At 39.5% G+C, this 20,594-nt stretch overlaps 1 protein-coding gene across 11 annotated transcripts in view; it reads left to right on the top strand.

Moving 5' to 3' along the window:
• Positions 1-13,164, top strand: part of ARHGAP29 (Rho GTPase activating protein 29) — a 50,096-nt gene extending 36,932 nt beyond the window's left edge. For 3 of the 11 annotated variants that reach the window (XM_040072980.1, XM_040072972.2, XM_040072983.2), the window contains 16 exons: positions 213-277; positions 725-835; positions 946-1,026; positions 1,318-1,506; positions 1,746-1,883; positions 2,979-3,169; positions 4,983-5,149; positions 5,703-5,831; positions 6,000-6,098; positions 7,601-7,764; positions 8,014-8,202; positions 8,352-8,489; positions 9,473-9,705; positions 10,464-10,770; positions 10,949-11,057; positions 12,031-13,164. In XM_040072980.1, the coding sequence (XP_039928914.1) occupies positions 213-277; positions 725-835; positions 946-1,026; positions 1,318-1,506; positions 1,746-1,883; positions 2,979-3,169; positions 4,983-5,149; positions 5,703-5,831; positions 6,000-6,098; positions 7,601-7,764; positions 8,014-8,202; positions 8,352-8,489; positions 9,473-9,705; positions 10,464-10,770; positions 10,949-11,057; positions 12,031-12,929 (3,209 nt within the window). In that variant the 3' untranslated portion in view covers positions 12,930-13,164. Of the gene's footprint in view, positions 1-212; positions 278-724; positions 836-945; positions 1,027-1,317; positions 1,507-1,745; positions 1,884-2,978; positions 3,170-4,982; positions 5,153-5,702; positions 5,832-5,999; positions 6,099-7,600; positions 7,765-8,013; positions 8,203-8,351; positions 8,490-9,472; positions 9,706-10,463; positions 10,771-10,948; positions 11,058-12,030 lie in introns of all 11 variants that reach the window. The other 8 variants (XM_040072981.1, XM_040072974.2, XM_040072982.1 and 5 more) reach the window with 7 other exon arrangements.
• The last annotated feature ends 7,430 nt before the right edge of the window (positions 13,165-20,594 follow it).

Raw genomic sequence — 20,594 nt, 5'->3', positions numbered from 1 at the left:
GACTGTCAATAATGTGATTTCTAAATTAGTAGCTGTTCCGCTAAAGTTGACGGAGCTATCATGCATTTCCTATAATTAAAGGCCTCTAACAAAGTGAAGGTAATCCCCTCCGCAGTCTGTTTGTTAAAGGAAGACTGTAAAAAGCATTTAGCATGTGTTATAACTGTTGTTTCGTGATAATGTAAACAGTAACTGTGAAATTTTTTTAACAGAAGTGGAGTGTGCCAAAAACTTGGCAAAAATGGCTGAAACTGCTAAAGCTGTTGTTGGACACCAGGTGAGTATAGCTTAGGGGCTTTATCTTAGTCTTAAATCTTTATTGGATGGCTTGCCCAGGAGTAAAACTCTGATGTTGAGGAGCGGAGTTTTAAGCTGATACAGAATTGATTTATAGGATGAAGCAGTGGTTAAAAGATCTGGATCTTGTTCCATTTGTTACAGAAATTGGTATATATAATACTATTTTTGTTGAATATGCAGATCCAGAGTGTTCTTTTTTCTGATTTATATCTTGTATGCTTTGTGATTTGGAATTGTAGACTTTTCTCCTAGTAAAATGCATCACAGATGAGAAATTAGTTTTCTACATTCATACCTGACTTTCATACCTATTTAGTAAATAATTTACTAAATTTAATTGAAAATCTAGTGAAGTTATACAGACATTTAGAATGTCATTACACCTCTGTCTTACCTAGAACATCAATATGTTTTGTCGTTTCAGGATTATATGCCATTCCAGTCAATATTCATTAATGCTTTTCAAAACGATATCGAGAACGGTCAGCTTTGGCAACAAACAGCTGCTGCTCTCCAGTCTAACAAATTTGTGCAGGTATGCCTCAAGAAAAAGACAAAAGTATATATAATTTTATATAATATTTAAAAGAACAAACTTCCAGCCTTATAGGCCTTTAATGTACTCCATTAATATTTCCTATCTAGCCTCTTCTTGGAAGGAAAAACGAGTTGGATAAACAAAGGAAAGATATCAAGGAGCTTTGGCAGCGAGAACAGAAGAAAATGGTTGGTAATTCTTTCATATCTAATGGTTCAATCAAGAAGTCTTCAGAAGGATGAAGCTTTCACACTAGCATGTTATGCACTTATATTCACACATGGTCTCTAGGGCTTAGTGAAAGTAGATGTAACTGTCCATTTCATGGCAATCTGGTATTTGTAAGAGGTTACCTTTCAGTGACTATATACTTGCTACGGCAGCAGACAGACCTGTGCATAAGTCCCTTTAAACATCACATTAAATAACTGTAAAATTAATGTTTATTCTTCTGCTTTTTCTTTTACTGCATTCTGCAGCAAGAGCTGGAAGCTGCTCTCAGGAAAGCCAAGTTGCTGTATATGCAGCGTCAAGATGAGTATGAAAAGGCAAAATCCTCTACTGCTCGTGCTGAGGAGGAACATCTCAGCTCAAGTGGAAGCTTTGTGAAAGATTTCAGCAAGCAACTGGAAAAAAAACGAAGGCTAGAAGAGGAAGCTCTTCAAAAGGTAAAGAGGTTTTGTTCCTTGCTTTTAAAGTTAAGTCTATACTGGTTTTATTCATGCGTTCCCAAGGATGGTATTTGATTAAGTTGGGTTCCCATTTTTTTATTTTAATCGTGCTCTTCTCCTTTGGGTTTTTATCTTAAAAGGGAATCTCAAATACAAGCATATTGAGTGAATATTTTTTTTGCTTCTAGTATCAAGGCCTATAGTCCATCAACTCTTTATACTTGTGTTTCCTTTAGGCTGAAGAAGCCAATGAACACTATAAAGCAAGCATGGCAGAAGTTGAAGAAAAAAGAATTTATTTGGAAAGCTTTAAAAGTGATGTTTTAACACAGCTTCGGGAGCTTATTTACCAGTGTGATCTTACTCTTAAAGCTGTAAGCATGGTTTTTAAAATACATTCTGTACAGATATTTATATGTTGTTAAAGCTAAGACAAGGCCTCAAAAGCCCCATTTTAAATAGAAAGCTTTCAAAGGACAGATGTTAAGCCAACAGAAAAAGAAGGAAAATTTTTAATCTATTTGTGTTCCCTTTCTGGTAGGAATTTAAAAAAAAAAAAAAGTGAGGGTGTCTTGAACATTTCTGGGTGTTTCATGAGCTGTTGTCTTGCAAGCACTCTGACTACACGATTGCTATAAAATACCTTTTCAAAATGTCGATGGCAGTAGTGTTCCTCTGTTGCTTAAGAGCATAGCTTTCATTGCTTTGATTAGTGCATTAACAAAGGTGTTTGGATCAAGCCCGGAATGGATACGAACACACTTCAGCCTTGATGGCAGTCTCAGTTACTGCAGGATCCATTGTGACTACTAGAATGTACTAATTTATTGGTGTAATAGGGAAGTGATGGTCAAAACTGCATCTGACATGCACAGTTTAAAAAAAAAAAGCTTGAAGAATGTAAGCACTCATTATAACAAGAGATGTTTGGGGTTTTTTGTTTGCTTGTTTACATGAGACAATGAAAATGATGCTAGGACAGGGACAGAAGATAAAACACCAAACTTCTTTTAATGAAGAAAGTGTTTGGTTAATCTGTCTGCTGGGACAGAGTTTTGTCCATTTCATGTCTCAAGACAATACGGAGCTCACCTGGGTTTGGAATTCCAGCTACTTCATCCTGGTAGTGATGACTAGTATTCACTCCAGAACATGAAAAAATGCCTTTTTGATAGCAAAAGCCCTTGCTGTTTATCTTGATCAATCCAAAGTGAGAACCACTTTGGAACTGCCTTTGCTAGTGGGAGGATTCAGTAACGCAGAGAGAAATACTTGTGTGTCTGTTACAGACAAAACTTGTGCAAGTCTCCTGAAAGTTGACTGTAAAATGTAACATGTTACAGTTTTCTAGAAGTTTTCTAGTCTTATTGTTCAAGTAATCTTCTGTTAGGGTATTAATTTGGGTTGAGCAAAGTGTAAGTGAAATATTTAGTAAATGATAAAAATAATGAAAGTCTTTCTCCCAACAGGCAACAGTTAACCTGTTCCAGCTGCAGCATGCTCAGGTTGTGTCTCTGCCAGTTAACTGCCAGTCCCTCTGTGAGAGTGCCAAACTCTATGACCCTGGTCAGCAGTATTCAGAGTTTGTGAAAAGCTTGCCAAAGGATGGTGTTCCTGTTGAATCGGGTTGTTTTGAAACCCAGAGTTCCCAGGTTGATGGGTAAGTGCCAAAGTACGGGTGGCAGCTGCTTGGTTGAGCATGCAACACGTGTTGAACAATAAAACAATATTTTTGCAGGAACTAAAGGAATCCTGGTGTTTTACCATGCTTTACTATTCTCTTTGTCCTATCTTTTAGGTGGTAGATTATATATACTGTTGACATTAAAATTTCCATCTGAATTCTAAGGCAGAATGTCATTTCGTGCAATAATACTTGCTAAAATATTGACAATTTTGTGCAAGGCTTGACTTGTTACTATTTTAATGTAGATACTGGTTAATACAAAAAAATGTAAATTTTGGACTTGGTAGTGTTGTGTGGCAGTAGTACTTGATAATCAGTTTAGCTAGTCTGAAGAGGTAGTTTTCCTCTTCAGGCCATGCTGCTACATATAGTAGCTTCTTTCACACTGTTTACATTTGGCAACTTTCTGGCAGGAAGTGTTTCTCGATTTCTATCTCATGCTATGTGCCTAAAAAAAAACCCTCAGAGTCCATTTGTAGGGACATGTTATGACTTAATTTTTTTTTTCCAACCTGTATGAAGTAGAACTTTTTATTGTTAAACTATGAAAGATCCAGTTACTGTGGAAGTAAAGACTTAAGACAAAAACAGCTCCTTGTGTCAGCATGCCAAATGCTTTTCCACCTTTAATTTGTTGTAAAATAGTCATCTTGGCACTAAAGCAGCAGAATATCCATTTCAATCTGTGTGTTTCACAGTTCTACAGGAAAGCGTCGTCATCGTTTTTCAAAAGGAAACTAAATACAAAAAACTGAATGCTTGAGTCAGAGTTCTACCAACAAAAGGCAGGAAATTTAAAGCTAAAGCTGAGATTCTTAATTCTTGTCTGTAAATTTCCTGCCTTTTAAGACTGATTTAGGCTATACTCATAAACTTTGACTTCAGGGATTTAACTATGTAGCTCCCTGAGAAACTGATGAGCATGAAATTTCCAACACTTTGTGTGCTCTCCCAGCTTTTTACTGCTTGACATTTATAGGAGCATGTTTTTCCTCCTCCTCTCTCCCCATCTTTTATTTTCTTTGTCACAGCCTTGTGATTCTTCATGTACTTGATCATTTTTATTGTTTGAGTCTGCATTAATTTAAGGGACTGCTCCTTCAACAAATGCAAATTTGAATGTTTTTCAGTCCCTGCTTCCCTTAAGCTTGATAGGGTAGAACTGATTAAGGAACAGCTTCCTGACTTCTAAACTTGGCCAGCAGGCCATTTTGTCCCTAGGGTGCTTCAGCGTTTTACATTAATTACTGTTAACATTATTCTGTTCTTACAGCGAGAGTGGATTTTCAAAATGGATTGACACTCTGGCAGCTTCAGCGCATTTTCTGTGCATTTAAAAAGCACAGGATGTGAGCACCTTTGTGTTTATAGGTGGATGGTCTTGATGGCTGGGCAGAAATCTTTTGGTGAAAGTATAATCATAGAACACAAAGGCTTCTAGTTATTGTTACCTTCAGATGAACAGAGAGGCTGGTTTTTTCCAAAGTCTGCAAGATAATGTTTATAATGCATGAAGGCACATGGAAAAGTTGATTCTCTCTGAGTGGAGAGAAAACATTGGGAAATCTCACATACTTAATTGAAAATAAATGGACGCTCTTCTTTTAATATTTTTATTTTTTAATTTTGGAGTTAAATTTAATTGTGAGAATGACATGTCAAAAATGTGTGTTCATGAATAGTAATTCAATGGAGTATTTTTAGTGCCCAGGGATTAAAAAAAATGCATTACTTTTCGTTAAATTCTGTGTTACCCATTCTTCAAAATACTTTTTTCTTTCTGAAGGGTTTTTAATAAGCAATCAACAAACAGCATCCATACATCCCACGGTAACTTATCTCAGTGTTCAGGAGATTTTCCTGCTCAGACATTAGATGATGTGGGAAGCCCAGTGTATCATCGTTCACAAAAGGTCAGAGAGAAGAGATCTTCCAGCAACACAGATATTCAAGGTAGTTCTGTATTTGTTCTGGAGTTTGATCTCTAAAGAAATAAATTTAAAGAAAAATAAAATTAAAAATATGCTTGGTGTCTCAGTCAGTAATGTAACACTGAAGTGTTAAAAACGTATTATAAAATTCAAAGCCCATAAAACATTGTGTACTTGAGCTTAATAAGGACAAATGGAAAACTGCCTGTATGCATTCCCAGATTCTCATCAAAGATGAGATACAATTCAAACATGAAGTACTGTCAAACTCAGTGGACTCTGAACTCTTTCAATTAGCTCTAGCAATTGAAATTCCATTGGTTTTCTAAATTCTTTGTTGACTGCAGGTCTTCTGCAAAAGCACAATTGTCAAGTTTCTGAAATTAATTTTCTATGGCTCCTGAAGCTTTTACAGGACTATATGCCCTGGGGTTTTTTCACTGTATTGCATGTTCATGTAACTTGTGCAAATTTTCCTATTTTGAATATACTCATAGTTAGCTTTCAATTAAAAAAAAAAAAAAAAGTAAATTTTGTCTCTGACATTTGGAATTAGTGGGCTTTCTTTTCAAAAGCAGTGCGAGGGCCACCACCGTTCAGATCGTGGTCAGTTGGCAACCAGAGTGGAGGAATGTGCAGTGACTCTGAAAGTGCGGGGGGAAGCAGCGAGTCCCGATCCATGGATTCTCCATCTGCCAGCCCAGGTACAGCTGCCCTCACTGCTTGACTCAGCTGAAGTCTCTTTCCTGCTCTGTTGCACATTAGGGAAGACATCACTGTTAAACAAGCAAGCACTGAGCAGAGCATGTAATGAAAAATGAACAGTTGGGTGGGACTGATACACCTTCCTGCAAATTTTTCTCATCTGCTAGGGGATTTTAAAAGACGACTTCCCCGAACACCTTCCACTGGGACTATGTCATCTGCAGATGATCTTGATGAAAGAGAGCCACCATCTCCATCAGACTGTGGTAATGTTGTTTCTGTACCTGAAGTCCCCAGGGGGTGCTTTTTGTTACAGTGTTTGGCTTTGCTTTTCAATATTCTTAAGAAAAGTACTTTAATAAGCTGTGATTGCTAACAGCATTGTTTTTCAATACAAAATGTATCCACTTGAGGTTGAGATGGGAAGACTAATGTTCAAGTAATTTTAATGAATTGGTGCAGGATTGTCTTTATATGTTTAGGTTACTGTATGGGCAACCATAGAATGTTTCTAGTGTCTTCACCCTCTTGAGGTAAAGCAAATGATCCACTAACCATTCCCTCCAGACATTTGCATTTAAATTTAGCTGCATGGCACTGAGTTATGTAAGATCACTTCTAAACTTTGACATGAAATTCACAAATAGATAGAGTGGGTAAGTGGCAAATGCGAAAAAAGTGGATCCAAATGTTTAGGGTAATAACTGAGATTTTACCCTCTTCAGCTAAGATAAGTAAATTCAATAATGTCTGTCCTGGATTTCACCAGGCCATTTCTAATTTTCAAATGAATTTTGACTGTATAATGACTATGTTGCCACAGGCATTGGAAGTTGAATAACTGGATTATCAGAACTACGATACTTACAAACTAATTTTGAAATATTTGTGGCACTTGCTCAGTAAAGCCCTTAGGAGCTTCTTTACATAGTCCTTATTTCCTAAATGTATACTTTGCCTTCTAGGAGTGAACCTGTGGTGAACAGTATTCATTCAGATGAGACTTAAAGCATGGCAATGTGTCAATGATTGCAAGCTTTCACTTGGAGTAGTATTGTTTAATCAATGCTTGAGCATATAAGAAGCTTTCTGGGCAATTTATTGAATGTGCTAATTTTAAGTTATCCATAAAACAAAGGGGTTTGGTTCACAGAGTTGTTGATAGCATTTTAAGTAAATTGCCTGAAAAAGTTTGGACACAAAAAGAACCATTTGATATTCTCTTTAGTTTTAGAATCCTCTAGAAAATATTTTGATGTTGTTTAAGGAAGCTAAGAATGAGTGATTTTTTTTTTCAATTTATTTTTATTTTATGTGGCTTCTGCCCTGAGTGTGTGTTAATTCTTTCTTGCTGCAAAATATTTTTTTAAAGTATTTCAGAAACACTACAGGCCAAAACAAGTGATCTTTCATCCTCTAGTACAGGATTTCAAAAAATTAAACTTCCATGAATTATTGCCTGAGATGCAGGGCGGTTGGAATTAAATGTCCTAATATTTTCACATTGCCACAATACAGGAGAAAATGGAATACTGAAAAAGGCAAAAATGATTGTTTGATTCTGCTTTTACATAAGATTGTTTGATAGTTAATGTCTCTGTTATGTGAACTGCAACATAATTTTGCCTCATGATTGAAATGTTTATGATTACTTTGATAGTTGCTATTATTTACAGAGTTGTGTTCTGCACACAATTCTAAAAAATCATATTAACTACCACCCCAATAGTAGATCTTAAAATGACTATAACAGGGAAATTCTCTTCAGGTTTAAATGATCTCACATCTGAAACTGCAAATTCTCCAGGACCTTTTAGAAATGCTAATATGTCCAAAGCAGCACAAACACACAAACTGCGGAAGCTGAGAGCTCCATCTAAATGCAGAGAATGTGACAGCTTAGTGGTATTTCATGGAGCTGAATGTGAGGAGGTAAGTTGAAAATTAGTTTTAATTGCTGCTTGGGATTTCTGTAAAGTTGGGAGTTTTGGAAACTTGAATTATGTTTCTATATAAAAACTGGAGTTTGTGGCTCATATAATCACCATGAACTTAAAGCAGAGGCACACCATACTAACAGATTTTTTGTTTTACTCATATATGCGGTAACAAACAGCCGAAATATCTCCTATGGTGTCAGATTGCATCAAGCCATGTGTTTTTTTGTTTCTTCCCCTGTAGTGTTCACTTGCATGCCATAAAAAGTGTTTAGAGACTTTAGCTATTCAATGTGGGCACAAAAAACTTCATGGAAGGCTTCACTTATTTGGAGTGGAATTTGCCCAAGCGGCTAAAAATGTTCCTGATGGCATTCCTTTCATCATCAAAAAGTGTACGTCAGAAATTGAAAGCAGAGCCCTGAATGTCAAGGTATGCTCAAGTTTGTTCATGCTTAAGTTGGACACAATCTTAAAAAAAAAAAAGAAAATTCTCTTAAGATTTTAATACAGTCAGTATCATCTGTGTTTTATGACTTCCATTCAAATTAAAATAGAGTTGTGCTGGCCTTTTAATTTTAGGGCATCTATCGTGTGAATGGAGCCAAATCAAGAGTTGAAAAGCTTTGTCAAGCGTTTGAAAATGGAAAGGATTTGGTTGAGCTCTCAGAACTCTATGCACATGATATCAGCAATGTTCTCAAGCTGTATCTCCGCCAGGTATGGAATTGAGAAGTCAGATGGAAAACCGAAGTGCTGTAGTAAATTTCTTCAGTACAGTACAAAACAACCCCCCCTTTCCAGCAGTCCTATGGCAGCAGGTTAAACAAGTGCCTTGTGTAACTGCAGTGGCTTCTTTATTTACACATGGAGCCTGTGACAAGGGCTTGAAAAACTGCTGGCATTACAATAAGTATTCCACATAGATATTATGGCTTTTTTTAGTACCATATGCATAATAATCTTTTGTCTGCTCACAGCAGACTTTAATTTCTAAAACCTTTCTGATTAGTGATTTTGACTGTCTTATGTGGAGTTTAAAGGATTGCCATGTTCTTGCCTCTTCATGCAGACAGATGCTGATCTATTGCTGTTACTACCTGCAAAGAAAAATTTCATGAAACACTCATAGTGGTCATGATGTGTTCAATATGGAGGGATTATCCATCTTTTTCTTCTAAAATAGAGCTTTAGAGCTTCATGATTGAATTTTCTAAAATAGTTTCAATATATATGTGAAAAAATGAAGCTGGGATGTTGCCCAGTGAAATTGCGTCACTCTGAAAACTTGTTAACTCTGAAAGGAATAATGTTTAATATAAACTGCGTGGTTCTGTCCTCTTCCTCACGTTGTCTGTCAGAGATGAGCATTCCAATCCTATGATCATCACCATTAAGTGAATTTGAAAAAATCCTTTTTTTTCCTTGAAATCTTATTTCAATAAATTGTGATAAATGATCATTCCTGGAGCTATTGTAGCAAAGGGTTAAAAAATTATTTCTAGAAAAAGGTATAGGAAGGAGGTTTTGTTAGCTGGGATTGGGTTTGAAAAAATTTGGGATTGAGCTAATGAACGAGGATTAAACACCTTAAGTGTCGTCACCTAAGAAAAGATGCTAGACCAGAAAAAGTTGAAGAAAACCAAGAAGGAAAATGAAAATTCGGGTTTAAGTATGTTTCTGAAACATTCTTATTTCTTCAGCTTCCAGAGCCCTTGATTTTGTTTCGGCTTTACAATGAGTTCATTGGACTTGCAAAAGAAAGCCAGAATGCTAATGAGGAGTTGGATGCTAAACAAGCTAGCCCCAAAGCAAAGACGAGACAGTCACTCTGTATTGAACTGAATAGGATCATCATTAAAATTAAAGATCTTCTGAAACAACTGCCTGTACCAAACTATAACACTCTTCAGTACCTTATTGGACACCTTCACAGGTAAGACTGATGTTGAAAATTTAACTGGTACATGCTGCATGCTAGAAATCTCTTGTACCTTTTTGATGGCTGTTGAGGAAGAAGTCACATACACCTTTGAAGACACTGTTCTGTTGCTGGAGTTTTTTTCCATGTAATGAATTCCCAAGTGAGAGAAGAATATGAAAGGGAAATAAAGCAGGGAGAGCATTGGCCTCCATTATTTTTGATTCTTGCCAGCACTGAGGTCAATAGTAATTAGCATCACGTACAGGGATCTAAATGTGGTTTAAATTGTGATGCAACAAAGATAGGGCAGTGATTTGGTGGCTATTAACAGGAAATTGAAATGTATCATGTCCCTTAATAACCGTTCTTCAGTCACATTTCACCTCCTTGGCCTCCAGATGGTGGTTTGTATGATGATGTACTAAACTGATGATTACCTATAAAAATGAGTAATATTGGGCTATAGCTATGTTATTACTTAGAATGAGAGACGTTCTTTTCCCCAACCCCAGAAATGCCAAATAGCCACAATAACTTTAACAAATAGGACATAAAAACACCCTGTGTGCGAAGTTCAATACACTGTTTAAATGTGGTCTTCACTGAAGATTCTGCCTGCCTACCTAGCCCACTTTCAGTTTTTTATTGTCTCTTATCCTCTTTAGACATAAAATAATATTTTAGTATCAAAAGTATTTCTGCAGTAATAAAACCCTCTAACTCTTGGGGGTTTCTTTTTGTTTGGCTTTTTTCCCCCCCTCTTTGCACAGAGTCACAGAGCAGTGTGATGAAAATAAAATGTCAGCCAGCAACCTTGGCATAATATTTGGCCCAACTCTGATCAGACCACGTCAAACCGATGCTACAGTTTCTTTGTCGTCACTTGTGGACTACCCTTACCAAGCCCGGGTAGTGGAGCTGCTCATAACTTACTATGAAAAGATATTTGATGTCTCATTGAAACCACTTCTGAGCACTTCTCATTCTGAAGAAACAGCTGTTATGCTCAGAGTTGCTTTGTCAGCAGATGAGATGGAGCCACAGCAGCAGAGGAAATCATTTGTTGCTGTAAAGGAAGTGAGTGACTCTTTTGCTGCCACAAGGTTACCTGTGCCATATCTGTGTTGAGTTCTGGAGCATTCCAGAGCACATTGCTAATAAATCTTTGGGGGGGTTTTTTGTTTGTTTTATTTTGTTTTATAAGGTCTGTCTTTTTTGTTGAGTTCTCATTTACTTCTGCTCTGAATTCTATTAGCAGGGTGTTCAAATAGTTCCAAGTGAAAGAGCTTCAGAAATAGCTGCACTCTTTTTGGAATCGAAGAATAGCCAGAATACAAAAGAAGAAGCAGATACATCTGTAACTGGTTAGTATGCTGTTAATTCTGGGTATGGGTGAATAAGGAGCCCTGGATGCATTAGATTATAGTGGCTGTAGCTCTGCACTATAGACAGAAGCAAGTGATAAAACCTGTTTACCACTGCTTGATATACTGTTTATTTTTGTAACAAGAACAGAGAATTAAATCTTTCTAAAGGCTTTTAAGAAATCTGTATTTATGCAGTCAGAGCTTAAAGTATTTGGTAAGAGAATATGAGTGGTTGGTTTCTCCCTTAAAAAAAAAAAGCAAACAAAACACAGCTATAATTATGCTGTGACTGTGGATTTCTGAAATCCACTACAATGCTGTAAACGAATACCCAGCATTTTATGTGTTTTGACCACTCTTCCCCCAAAATGTGTATCATTGCCACTCACTAGAACTAAACCAGAAGGCTTTGGAAAGAGTAATTGTCTGACAGAATCATCAGAGCATTTTCAATATGAGTATTTCTGCTTTAAAAACCCTAGGTCTGCTAACCTAATTCTAACTCTTTTTTTTTCTGTTTATCTGCTTATGCTACTACAGGGGTTTGTTTTAATGTAGGTATGATTTCACATACTTCATTTAGGAGTAACTATACATAATCCCTTTTAATTGTACTGATTTTCATCTGATGTTACCAGTTTAGTCATGTCCTGTACATCAACAATGCGACATCCTGAAACATACTAAAACTGATAATATTCAGAGATGGCAAAGCACCAGCCAAAAAGTGAAGCGTCACTTTGTCTGTTTTCTCTTTGGTTACAGCTGTACAATGTGTTTTACTGCTAGTGAAATGCTAACATTTGGTTAGAGTAGCCTATTGCTAGTATGTGTACAAGCTATCCCTAAAGACTGTTCTCCTGTTAAAATACTAACTACAATACTAATACTGTCAGGGGGTCATTGAAGCCTTGCTGACTTCTCTTTATACTTGGAGCAAAGATCCAGTCACATCTATTTGTGTTTCTAGGTAATGCTGTGAGTCCAGCTGCAGAGAAAGACAATGATCCATTCATTTCTCTCGGTGAGGACCCCTGTAAAATGAACTTATTTCCTGTAAAACCCAACCGTCAGATTGCCAAAGTTCCGTTGCGGGCTCCAAGGACAAAACCAGCATCTCGCCCTGTCAGCCTGCCTGTAGACAGAATACTTCCTCCATGTGTTTTGAATGAAAGAAATTCACGAAATGCAGGAGCAGTAAGTTCAGAGAAGCTGGGCAGAAGCCCTACCATCGAAGAAGTCTCAGAGGTGAAGGCACTTCCTGCTGTTGATACCTGCTGCAGACTTCCTTGTTACGACACCCAGATGCTGCGAAAAACTTGGGACAAGCAGTACAAACAGTATGATATCACAGCAAGGACAGCAATGATCGTGACTAATGTGCCCCAGGAGATCCGAGCACTCGAGAGTGGAACTGCAGGTGCTTTATCATCCTCATGCAGCCTAGGTAACAATGCAGCTAACGCCATTCCTCCTAATAAGCCATATTCTGTTGTCGGGTCAGGAAGGACAGCAGCAGAAGAGAATGGTCCTGATGTTAATCCTCTTGCTGCCTTTAGGGCACCAAGAACATTGCAACCACCCCCAGGCACATTTTATAAACCACCCTCTAACAAATCAAAAGAAAATGGAAATGGTTCTTCTGCTAAAGCTTGTGCACCAAGCAGTGCTAGCTCTGTGCTCCCCCAGGATAATACTGTGAAACTGGCTAGGAGTTCTGCACTTCCTTCAGGTGATGCTGAACAAAACACAAACGAACAGAAATCTAGCTCAGAGGATATTCACCCCACAGATCTGAAGCCTGCTTATCACAGACTGAGACCAAAAAGGATCCAAGAACTGGAACACAGGGAAGCTCATTTTGTATAGGGTGAAAATTCCTCTTGGACTATATGCAATTTGTTAATGTTGCCAGTGGAGGCTTCCCTTTGCTCCCCTTACCTTTGCCTTCCCTTGAGAATCCCACTTTTGTGCCATATTGGAGTTATTTTTATATATGCAGCATTTTAAAAATGGGGGGAGACCTGGGGAACTGTGTATTAAATAAGTCAAACTTTTTGTAGTTCAGTAGCTTTCAATAAAGATGTAATACATTCCCAGTCTAGACACAGTTAATGGGTTCATTGATTAAGACACTGAGCTTCATTTCATTGTGTGGAATGGAGTGCTTATTCATAGAGAAAGAGCTGTTTTTTCTTAATAGATGTTATAATAAAAATGGAAGGTTTAATGTCCACTGTCCAAGCATAAACCAAAGCTTGTGCTTTGCTCTGTAAAAGCATTTGTTTGTTTTTCTAATCTGTGCAATTAAAGCTTTGCCCCTGAACAGGCTTACATACTGGCCTGCATGGCCATAATTATGTATCATATGTGTATATTTTAGGCAGACATGGTTATCTGTTGCCAGTTTTCTATGTTGTCACTTTTTTGTTTGATTGTTTTTTGGTTGGTGTTTGTTTTTTGTTTTTTTTTTTGTACAGCAGGGATGCACTTACTGAGCTTTACTATTCAGAAGCAGTAATCAATTCACATCTGATTTCTTGTATATCTTAGCAAGTGGGGCAAATGTGCACAGCCTGTTTCACTTGGGTGCCCTTCTGGTCACAGTTGCCGTGGTGCTGTCTTTCCCAGGTGAATGAAAAGGCAGTGATTTGCTTTCTGTAGATCAGTTTCACCACTTAACGTGGTGTAACTGAAATGAAGAGCTTTGTTTCCAAATTACTGTGAAACAGCTAAAAATAACCAAAAAACCAGCATTAGTAGGTGCATCTAATGGTTTTCACTTTGTATTAAATGGTTTTTATGTGTACACTGTTATATTTGCTTTAAAATATATTAACGTGTTAACATTTCAGTGACTATGGCTTCTATATCTGGATTTCTTCTAACTTATTAAAATACAGATGTTTGGCCTTTGCAGTAGTGTAGTACTCTCCTGCATGTCTCCTGGTGCTAGAGGGTGGCACGCTTTTCTTTATGGGATTACAATTAGCATGACCCTTTATTGCATACTATTGATTACAGTTGTTTAAGCATGGTACTTTCTAGTGATATAAGCACCAAGATGACTCTCAAAGGATGGCAATGACAAAAATCACTTTCCTGTTTTTGCAACAGGAAATACACTGGACTTTAATACACCATTACCTTTGCCAATCTTCCCAAAACACCCCAGATAAAATCCCACACTCTGTTTGGTGGACGTAATCTGCTTTTTCTTCCCAGAACTCACAATGCTGGACTTTGATTCCTTGGTTCATTTCCACAGAGGCAGGATTTGCATTCTTGGCAAAGGCCATCCTGTCACTGGATGGTTCTGGCCATGCTTGGGGTCATTTCTCTGGGGAGCTGTCTCTTATAACAGAAAAGCTGAAAGTCCCAGATGCTGCTGTCTGCACAGACTGGTGTTGGGAGTTGCAGAACAAAGTATGTGGACAGGCTTCTTGGCATACATGGGTACTTGTTCTACTTTGACAATAGAGGAGTGGACTCATATACTTAAAACTGGTTAATGCATCATTAAAGACAGCGTAGCATAACTTAATAGCACAGTTGTGAAAGGATCAGTATTGATAAGGGCCACAAGATATAGCAAAGTAATTTGTGAATTATCATTAAATTTAGTGTCACACTATATTTAAGTGTTTTAGCATGTCTAGCATTGGATATTGTAATGGGTTATGAAATTAATTAAACTTCTCGATTTAATAAGTTCTTAATTTAACAAAGTTGTTGAGCTAGTGTGATGGAGGGTCTTTTGTACTCTCCAGAGCAGGCTCCTGAGATAGAGAATTACAACAGTGAGGACTGGCCCATGCGAAACAGACAAACGTTTCTTAATCAAGTCATAATACCAGTTATTTATTACTGGCTCTTGCCATACTCCTTTTCATGTAACATCTGCTTCCATATTTTGCTGGTCCAAAAGGTTTCTGCTCTTTTTAAAGGTGTTTTCCCACAGCGCCGCAGGTGCCAGCAGGCTGGGCCGAGAGTGGGGACAAGCAGAGTCTGGTGCCTGTGGGTGGGGGTTTTACAAACCGATGTTATTTCAGGGAAAACGTCCATCTCAAAAGGTGATTTACATGTCCCAGCTTTATAATGCCTTCAACTGTTTTTATGTAATGCAAGCGAAGTAGCAAGGGCACGGCTTTGGAAACAGAAACCTTCGGAGCCCTATATAAGTTATGACCCTGCCCAGCATGGCGGCAGCGCAGGAGCGGCTGTGGGGCGGGCCCATGCGCTCTTCCTGAGCCTTTCTGCCAGCCCGGGGGCAATGGGGCCTCCGGGGGAGGCTGGGAAACAGCGGCTTCAGGGTCATTCTGTGACTTCTTAATGTGAAAATGTTCGTACACATTTGCACGGTGGCCGTGCAAATGAAGGCCCTGTGGTGTTCGGGCCCGCACGCTGAGGGCACGCCCGCCGTGTGAGGGAGCGCGGGCCGGCGGCCGCCCGACGTAGCGTGGGGAGGCGGCAGCGGAGCCTTGCGCCTGGTGGAAAAGACTTCGGTTTCCTTTGGAACTGGAAATGTTTCGGCTAGCCCCTGTTGTTTCTTTTGGTTCAGATGCCGATTTTCCTCGGTCTTGCTTTGAAATGGCTTCGCTCCAATGGAACTGCAGTAATCCTACCCACCTGCCCCAGGTGACAGGCTGTGGGTCACAAGGTGCCAGAACCCTGCAGCTTGAACTCTCTGGAGGAAACCTTTTGCTGTCAGATTTGTTTGGTAATTGCATTTTCTGAAGTCGTAACTGCCTCATCCCTCTTAAAGCTTTGGCAGAGTACTGACTTCTGTGAGCCGCTGACCTAATTAGTCATGACAGCTGTTTGTTTAGTAGGGCCCCTGATGCTACCAGAACTACCCTTCTGAAACCATCTTCATAATACAGGTTTTGTTCAGATCTGAAGAAATACAGAAATATCAACATCATAGAACAGGCTTGATTGTGCTTGGGTAGGTCATATTGGATATTTGGGAGGATTTTTATTCACGAGTCCTGAAACTCGCAGATTGAGCTGTTCTGTATCAAGCAGGGGATTAAAACAATCTCCTTACAACTGAGCAGTGTTATTCTGTGAGTGCTAACTGCATCTAAGATATGTGTTTCTTTGCTGCCAAGCTGAACATTCCTTCAGAAACCCTTCTCTTTCAGCAGTGCTCACACATGAGGTAAGCTTTTGTGGTAAGTTTTCAAGGTTTTTGTTGCTTCTGTGTAAGAAGTCTGTGTTTTGCTTGCAAATCCACGAACTCTTTAGCTTCCGTGTAGCAGCGGCCTAATGGAGCTAATCTGAAAGCTGACACAATCACTCTGCGAAGGCAGCGCACGTATGGTAACGTTGGTAACTTAGTTTGTTTGTACTTTTGAGTGACTTTGCTACATGCTGCTGTGGCTTACCATACAGAGTGATCTCAGAGCATATCAACTTAGTTGTGTTTGGGTGAAACTAAACTGGAATGTGTGCTTCAGCACCATACCTGACGTGCTGCAGCTGCTGATGCACCTTCAGTCTGTGCCTTGAGCTCATCTGAAGTAACCCCTGGGAAAATAGTACAATGGGTCCTGGGTCCTCAGCACCCACTGTTTCACTATAGAGCTGCTCTTGTTGGGCCGTCCCACTTGTCAATGTACATGTAATGTGTTGGGAAAATAGAACAAACAATGCTTCAACTTCAATACTTCAATAGGAAAGGAGGGGGGAGGGGCAGGGAATGTCTGATATTTACAAACAGTGTTATTTAGAGTATTCATGGAAATAAGTCTTACAGAAGGATTCTTTGGACCTAAGCCTTTCTGAATAAAACGTTCTATCTGCATGCCCATTTATATTCGTAGAAAGAGGGGAATTTCTTTTTCTAATTTAGAGATCCAAGATACCCTTGGAAAGTGTTTCACTCACAGGTAGAAGAAAAACCTATCCTAAACCTTCCAAAATGTTAAATGTTTGAGGAAGGTGAATGTTAGGAAAATTCTCTCTCTTCAGGCCTTATGCAGCTGGATGACAGAAGAGTGTCTATATGAAGTAAGCTGAATTACACCAGAAGTTTAAAACATGCTGTGTGTGTTTCCACTGCTTTGTGCTTGTTTATCTACAGATTGGGGTGGTTAGCCCACTGCTGGGTTTGCATAAGAATGGGATCCTGTCCTAAACATTCCACATTTCTCTTGTTTGACATGGAAGAGTCTCATTGTGATTGTCTTTGATTCATAGAAGTACACCTTTCAAGCAGAAGCTCCATGGGGCCTTTTCTTAGTCTCTCTGATTTTTTATCATTTGATTCTGGTTTAACAGAACTTCCCTTCTCGTCTTTCAGGTTACTCCTTACTTTTTTCAGAGGGAGGCCTCTGAAATACACAGGAAACACCTAAAAAGCTTCAGCTTGGGTTTTCCCCAGTAGTTTGAGATAGCTGGGTGCAAAACTTACCTTAACTCAGAAAGCCCAACTTGTGTTTGTGTAGTTTTCTTTCCCCACGCATAAATATATCCGTTTATTGATATAGGATACATTTATACATTTATAGCATTTATACATATGCTCCTACAGTTAGTCTAAGCATTAATTGTGTTAGCATTAATTGTGTTAGTTTCTAGTGAGCCTGTGTCGAGGGATGTGCTCTTCTGCATGCTAAGAATGTCTCACGGGTTTGGAAATGGTTTGGGTGCTGGAAAGCATTGTTGAACATTAGAAGTGCTAGCCCATGAGCACACTCTATACACCTAATTGTGCATATTTCAAAACTATCTTTTCAGGTAATTTTTTAAAATTCTCCTTGTTTTACAGAAATATTTGCTTGTGGTACAAGAGAGATCACTGGGGATGTTTTTATAATTTGCTGGACAAATAGCATTTAATCAGACTTGATTTTTTAGTCAAAAGTCAGAAATACGCCTGGAAATAAGAAAACGAAATTCTGATATTTAAAACAACTGTTAAAACTGTGTATGAGTTAAGGGGATATCATAATCCTATGTATTGCATGTAAGTGATCATGAAGCACATCACAGGAAACTTTTATATTGTGAGATATCTACTGTTGGTATAATGCAAGAACTGTCACCAAACATCTATTTCCACTTATTGCTTTCTTTATATTCTGATACGTAAGTGCAGTGTCTCATGTTTTGTTGTTGCTGGCAGCAAACTATAGATCTTTAGGAAATAGCTAAGTCATAGTGATGACTGTGGGTAGAGCTGCAGTGAAATTGTGCAGTGTGCTCCTTAAGCTGAACTGTATTTTACCCTCCCATTTAAAGTGATAGGAACGGCATAAGCTTTCTCTGTTTGCTTCTGAAGATCCCTTTGTAAAGCTAAAAAGCAGAAATGGGTCGTAGGAGCAGCGGGTGTAGTTGACCACAGAAAACAAAATATACCCCTACCATCATCCAATTGTGAGGTAAAAAATCTAATTAGGAGAGATTAGTTTAATCTGTTAGAGCTGTCTCTGCAAACATGTGGACAGCAAAAAGAGATCCATTTTCTTAAAATAACTTGCCCTAGGATTTTAGAGGTAAAATGCTTGTTTGCAGGATAAAACAATTAAATTATCTGTTTGCCTCACACATTGTGGTAGGGTTTAGACACAGTTTGCAGCTGGGAAGCAGCACAGTGCTGGTTCCTTTGCTGTGCACTGCCATCAGTCAGAGTTAGCTTCTATCTGTGTCTGTATGAAACTTTGTCTAGATTGAAGCAGGCTGGGTGTTTTCTGTGATATGAATATATGCTTGACAGAAATTGGATCAAAGCCACTTGTAGAAGAGGAGGTTGCCACAGACTCATACAATGGAATTATTAAGGTTAGAAAGGGCCTCTAAGTTTGAGTCCAAACTTTGACCAAAAACACCACATCAACTTCCTCCTGATACCTAATCTGAATCTTCCCTGGCACAGCTTAAGGCCATGCCCTCTTGTCCTGTCACCGTTTGCCTGGGAGAAGAGGCCAAACCCCATCTTGCTACACCCTCCTTGCAGGCAGTTGTAGAGAATGGTAAATTCTCCCCTGAGCCTTCTCCTCTCCAGACTAAAGCCTGGCTCCCTCAGCCGCTCCTCACAGGACTCAGCCTCCAGACCCTTCCCCAGCTGCACTGCCCTTCTCTGGACTCGCTCCAGCCCCTCAGTGTCCTCCCTGAGGTGATGGGCCCACAGCTGGACACAGCACTCGAGGTGTGGCCTCACCAGTGCCGAGTACAGGGGGACAATCCCTGCCCTGATCCTGCTGGCCACACCACTGCTGATCCAGGCCAGGATGCTGCCAGCCTTCTTGGCCCCCTGGGCCCATGCTGGCTCACGTACAGCAGCTGTCAACAAGCACTCCCAGGCTTTTTCCCACTGGGCAGCTTTCCAGACACTCTTCCCCCAGTCTTTAGCACTGCCCGGGATTGTTATGACCATTTGGCCAATGGTTCTCACACTGGCCAGTCTGCAGCCGTCTGGGATCGGCGTGGTTTGCCAGGATGGATGATAAATGATGGAGAGAGGCTTGGCGAGCTCTTTTGCCAGTTCCATCAGTACTCCTGAGTGGATCCCATCCTGCTTCATTGACTTGTGAGTGTCTAAGTGGCACAGCAGGTCACTAACCGCCTCCTAATAGATTGCAGGGGGTATTTTCTGCTCCCCTGCTCGGGGACTGCTTGCCCTGAGGAAAACCAATCTTTGTGCTGAAGACTGAGGCAAGGAAGGCATTAAATACCAAGGCCTTTTCCTCATCCTTGGTTACAATGTTTCCCTCTGTATGCAATAAAGGATGGAGATTTCCTTTGGCCTTCTTTTTGTTGTTAATGCATTTATAAAAATACTTTTTATTATTTTTCACAGTGGTTGTCAGTTTGAGTTCTGGCTGAGCTTTTGCTGTTCTAATTTTCTCTCTACGTGACCTAACAATGTCCTTGCACTCTTCCTGAGTTGGCTGCCCCTTCTTCCAAAGGTCATAAACTCTTTATTTTTTCCCTGACTTCTAGTGAAAGTGCCTTGTTCAGCCAAGGTTGGTGGTCTTCCCTGCTGGCTCACCTTTCAGCACATAGGGGCGGCCCGATCCTGTGCTTTGTTATCCTTTGTGCCAGAAGCCAGGCTAAAGTGGGTGATTTGGGTGGCACCTGTGTGCAGGGGCTTGAAGACCCTGCAATGGTGCTGGGAGAGAAGCAGACTGCAGAGTGCAGTGCTCTGCTGTCAGAGCTGCAGTGGGCTCTGGCTGAAATCGAGAGTGTTAAACTCAGTGAAGCAGTTCTGTGGAGGATTTTCAAAAGTGTCCCCAAAGCCCTGAGAAGGGGAAAGAAAAAGGCAAGCACTGCCGCATGCTTTTTACACTTTTTTTTTTTTTTTAATAATGAAGGCTGGATTGTTGTACAGCTTCTATTTGGAAGAACAGTCACAGGGAAGCTGTGATAGTGCTTATACAGAGTCATTGCCCAGCATGAGCGCTGGTGGGAGGTTTTGCTGCATTGCTGTTTGAGATGCCCTTTACAGATGAAAATCTATAGGGAAATCAGTGTTCACTCAGTTCATAAACGTAGTGGTCTTTTTCTGACTTTAGGAGATGTCGTTAT

The sequence above is a fragment of the Hirundo rustica genome, chromosome 9 (assembly GCF_015227805.2).
Source record: "Hirundo rustica isolate bHirRus1 chromosome 9, bHirRus1.pri.v3, whole genome shotgun sequence".
Taxonomy (NCBI): Eukaryota; Metazoa; Chordata; class Aves; order Passeriformes; family Hirundinidae; genus Hirundo; species Hirundo rustica.
Note: the sequence above shows the minus strand (reverse complement) of the source record. Positions and strands in the feature narration are given on the sequence as shown.